At 38.0% G+C, this 5,469-nt stretch overlaps 1 protein-coding gene across 1 annotated transcript in view; it reads right to left on the reverse strand.

Annotated features, from left to right (window-relative positions):
• The window catches only part of LOC107550205 (talin-2-like), an 85,338-nt gene that overhangs the window by 43,634 nt on the left and 36,235 nt on the right, over positions 1 to 5,469 (reverse strand). Inside the window, exons 19-20 of the mRNA XM_016231446.1 lie at positions 4,962 to 5,053; positions 4,175 to 4,432 (exon numbers count right to left, since the gene is read on the reverse strand). Coding sequence (XP_016086932.1) covers positions 4,175 to 4,432; positions 4,962 to 5,053 — 350 coding nt within the window. The remainder of the gene's footprint in view (positions 1 to 4,174; positions 4,433 to 4,961; positions 5,054 to 5,469) is intronic.

Here is a 5,469-nt window from a genome sequence, read left to right on the forward strand (position 1 = left end):
GTTTTTCTGCTGCAGGGACAGGACGACTGGTTGCAATGGAGGGAAAGATGAATGTGGCCAAGTACAGGGATATCCTGGATGAAAACCTTCTCCAGAGTGCTCAGGACCTCAGACTGGGCCGAAGGTTTACCTTCCACCAAGACAATGACCCTAAGCACACAGCTAAAATAACGAAGGTGTGGCTTCACAACAACTCTGTGACTGTTTTTGAATGGCCCAGCCAGAGACCCGACTTAAATCCAATTGAGCATCTCTGGAGAGACCTAAAAATGGCTGTCCACCAACGTTTACCATCCAACCTGACAGAACTGGAGAGTATCTGCAAGGAGGAATGGCAGAGGATCCCCAAATCCAGGTGTGAAAAACTTGTTGCATCTTTCCCAAAAAGACTCATGGCTGTATTAGATCAAAAGGGTGCTTCTACTAAATACTGAGCAAAGGGTCTGAATACTTAGGACCATGTGATATATCAGTTTTTCTTTTTTAATAAATCTGCAAAAATGTCAACAATTATGTGTTTTTCTGTCAATATGGGGTGCTGTGTGTACATTAATGAGGAAAAAAAATTAACTTAAATGATTTTAGCAAATGGCTGCAATATAACAAAGAGTGAAAAATTTAAGGGGGTCTGAATACTTTCCGTACCAACTGTATACACACTGACAGTATACATGCTGCATATTACTTTCAAAACTAGTAGCTAATGTGCCATTTTGAAGCCTTTATTGTTTCTCATTGTTTCATTTTATCGTCTTGCTTAATGGTTAAACAGAAAGTGAAAGGCAATTCTCAGAGTACAAAGTTGTCACAGATAAATCCCAGGCTCAGTCAGACCTGTGAAGGGAAATTTGTCAACGGCAACAGAACTCTCAGTTACGCCATCCACACACTTACAGCGCATTACAAAACATTCAATGCAAAGAGGAATTAGGGGCCGTCTGCTCCATCTCTGTTACCAAGGAAACCGTCTGTGGTGCATTCCTCATCTTTACATTTGATAATAGCAGTGATGTTGTGATTAATGTATCATGAATCAAATGTACCTAACAAACCATAAGCCTGCACTTCAGATGGCTGCATAATAATTACATCCTGGCCATTTATACTTCTCTATGTTGCTGATGGGGACTGAAAATCGAATCTGTGGTCCATCTTATCATGAGTCAAATCTAAATCATGGCTCAGGGCTCTTTCAGGTATCAGAAATGAAGCAGCGATGAGGAGACAAAAGCACATTTTACAGTGTGGCTGCTGATTCTGGGTCCTTGATAAAAAAAAAAAAAAAAAAGATAACCTCATAAAAAGATCTGTGGCAGTACCATGGTACACTAATGGTATCAGGTTAAAATTTTATATTGTACTGAATATCTTGACAGAGTCACCACTGATAAATTACTTCTAATTGTAGTGTAGAAACTTTCATTTTCTGTGAAGCTGCTTTGCATTGATGTGTATTGTGAAAAGTACTATACAAATAAACATGAACTGAATTGAATTGAATGATGAACATGCGTCATGATGTTACCATGACATGACAAGGTATTTCAAAGAGCAACATGGTATTGACATGGTATGTGTCCAAAAGCATGGTGCCATGATACATGTTCAATAAAATAAAAAAACTTGAAACGACACAAAGCACAAAAACAAAACACCCACACCCACACACACACACACACACACACACACACACACACACACACACACACACACACACACACACACACACACAAAACTAAAATCCAAAAACAAAACAAAAAAACCAAACCTCCAAACAAAAACCACAAAACAAACAGAAAAATTAAAAACAAAACTAAAAACCCAAAAACAAAACTAAAACCCCAAACACAAAAAGCAAAACAAAAAATAAAACAAAGAAGTCAAAACAAAACTAAAAGCATAAATAAATAAAAAACACTCAACAAATTAAAGCTGCAGTTCGTAACTTTTTTTGGTTAAAAATGATCCGAAATCAATATTTGAGCAAGTACATAACCAGCCAGTGTTCAAAACTATCGCCTTACTTTAGCCCGATTCACAACGGTTAGTTTATAATAATGTTTTCTAATTTGAGTGGTACGGGTAGGTTTTAGAAGTAAATTCGAGCATGCCGCTGCGTCATGACGTCTGTAAACAAAGAAGTTGTCCCGGCTTCTAGGCTATCGCATGTGAGGATCCTGCAGGTGGCAGGTAGTGGTAGTGCGATTTATTGTAATATTTTTTCCTCAGTTGGTCAGAACAAACGTGGCAGACTTGTTACTTACTTGTTCAGATGACAATATATGGTGAAAATTTTTATTTGAGTCATACAGTGGGTACGGAAAGTATTCAGACCCCCTTACATTTTTCACTCTTTTTTATATTGCAGCGTATTTTTTTAATTTTACAAAGCGTTTGAGTGCATTTTGAGTGAATATTTTGTAAAACAAACAAAAAAAAAGTGCTCAACTTAATTTATTGTAATCTAAATTATTTAGTTATTCAAAAAGCATAAATTAAAATTTCATTTGGTTCTGCATATCGGCTAAAGAAAAAATATATTGTTATCGTTCATAAAGCAACATCCACCAAATGCCAATTTAAATTAATGTTAAGTTTGCATGGCTTGAGTGAGGTCAGTTTCAGAGACAGAGCAACACTACATGAAAGGGTACAAAATGCAAAAAAAAAATTCCTTCTGAATAACATGCACTTTTCTTCTGAATCGTGCACAATACAAACCATAACGTGTATTAAAGCAAACAGTCAATATTGAGTTCTTGTTGACTTTTATGCTAAACAATTCTTTGATGATGAAGATTTATTTGCCCATGTCATTTATCATGTCCATGTTTAACTTGAACAGTTGAAGTCAACCCCACCGGCATTTTTTGCCATGTGTTTTCCTTTAAAAAGTTCAAAGACAGCGTTCAAAGACGCAATCGTGCGTGATTGAGAGCAGATTTGATGCTCTGTAGCGGTTTTATATGACATGTTTTTGACAACCTCGTGGGCACAGAATCTTTTGAGGATTCTTTAGACTTACGGCCATAGCATAACAAACATCTACAGTTTTGAAAACGACCCAAAAAGACAGCACAGACCGCAGACAAAATCACTTTTAAGGACCTCACGGAGTCAAAATAAACTGGGGGTCAAATTCTCCCAGAAAAACAACAGACAAGATACAAAGGCTGAGCAAAGCTAGTGTTCCTGTGTTACGGGCCCATCTATCGCATTTAGCAGCACTTTCTAAGGCAAAAATTGCTATTTCTTTTGCTCTTTTTTTGAGGTTAGGGAATTTGAACAATCTCTTAACCCCCAAGTAATAAACATTGGCGCATAATTCATCCTGCAATGTGCATGATAGCTCATGATGGCTTGTTGAGGAGAGTTGTGCAATTACTTAGTTTTCAACCATGGTTTTTGGTGGAGAACGTGGGCAAAGGAAAACTATGAGATGACATTAGGTCGTATCTATAGACCAGTTAGACTAAGACATTGAATAAAATATTTCTATAAATGTTCTTCCTACCTTTCTATTCATCAAACAATTTAGAAAAAAGGACCACAGTTTCCACAAAAATATAAGACAGCACCAACATTATTTTAATATCATACCGATACGGTTATAGTTTTTATTCATATTTGAATGAGTTTTTATTTTTATATATATTTTAAATTTTAGTTCAAGTTTTCGTGATTTTGTTGTGTTATTGTATATATATATATATATATATATATATTTATTATTATTATTTTTTCAGTTTTATTTTTATTTTATATTAGTACATCAAGATAAACTAAATTAAAATGAGAAATATTGCCTTGGGAAAATATAGTTTTCTTTTTATTTCATAACATTTATTTATTTCAAATAAAATGTTGAAATAAATAAATGTAAGTAATATTTTAGTTAACTACAATAACCCTGAGCAGCACAACAGTTTTCAACATTGATAATAATAAGAAATGTTTCTTAAGCAAAAAGTAGGCAAAGAAAACTAAAATGCCATTCAAGGACATATCTAGAGACCAGTTACACTTGGAAGTGTCCCTTTCAACTTAACCCCCTAGCAACCCCACAAATCACCTTAGCAACCACATTGCAATAATTCTGCAAAATTTTTGGAAACTATCGGTTGAGGACAGTCTCACCTGCATCCCCCATTGAGGTGAAAATGTTTTCTGTTACGGTCATGATGGTGTCAGTGGCCTGGTCGTATCGTCCGATTGGCTCACCGCAGCTGGCGTAGTGGCGCACGTGCTGCAGCAGGTCGCTGAGGGCCTGGCTGACCGCGCCAGCCGCCATGTTCACCTGTCGGATTAGCTCGCCCTCCTCTGAGGCGGCATGACATGCCTTCACACAGCCCTCCACCGATCGCTCCACCAGACGTCCCGCCTCCACCAGCTGCTCCTGACACACCGGGGAGGAGATGGTGGGGCTCACCACCTACCACAATCAACGTACATCGAAATAGATGAAAGACATCGTGTTCAGAATTGCGACAGATTATTTTGGACATCAGGTGTAAGGGAGTGTGTGTTTTTTTAGAGCAGATGAAAATACGAACTCAGAACTGAAATAGTCTCAGGGAATGACACATTATAAAAAAGTAAAGCAAAATTTAAGTGCCCCTATTATGCCATTTCGAATATTGCCTTTCATGCAGTGTGTAATGTAGCTGTATGTGAATGTAAACAATCTGCAAAGTAATGTCGAAAGTGCATCGTCTCCCAAAAGAAAGAATCGATTCTGAACGACTACACGTCACATGGTAACACATTTGCATAATGCACGCCTATGTTCTACGTTGGACGGCCGCGAACAACTTGACCTGCCCTCAAACACTGTAGCTTGTTTGTGTGGTTAACATCATGTCGAGAAGATGCGGCTGCAAAGAATCAGTGGTTAAAATAAATTTTTTCCACTGTACCTCAGCAGTACAACCCCAATCTTTTTTGTGTTCCAGTCATTTTACTGACGACTGCTTCAGTAAAATGGGATTGTAGGTGGAGGGAGTGAATGAGCAGCGCCCTCTTCCACCCTCAAAACCACGACTGAGGTGAGACCCTTGAGCAAGGCACCGAACCCCCAACTGCTCCCCGGGCACTGCAGCAAAAAAAATGGCTGCCCACTGCTCCGGGTGTGTGTTCACGGTGTGTGTGTGTTAGTTCACTACTCACTGCTGTGTGTGTGCACTTGGATGGGATAAATGCAGAGCACAAATTCCGAGTATGGGACACAATACTTGGCTATATGTCACGTCACCAAAACAATATTAGAAACCTTAAAAATGGCACAATATTGGCACTTTAAGTAGTGGCCAACTCTTGTATTCCTGATTAATCAGTCAGTATTTACATTTACATTTAGCAGACACTTTTATCCAAAGCGACTTATAAATGAGAACAATGGAAGATATCAAAATCAAAAAGAGAGCAATGACATGCAAGTGCTATAACAAGTCTCAGCTTAATGCAGTACAC

The sequence above is a fragment of the Sinocyclocheilus grahami genome, unplaced genomic scaffold, assembly GCF_001515645.1.
Source record: "Sinocyclocheilus grahami isolate Dianchi unplaced genomic scaffold, SAMN03320097.WGS_v1.1 scaffold392.1, whole genome shotgun sequence".
Lineage (NCBI taxonomy): Eukaryota > Metazoa > Chordata > Actinopteri > Cypriniformes > Cyprinidae > Sinocyclocheilus > Sinocyclocheilus grahami.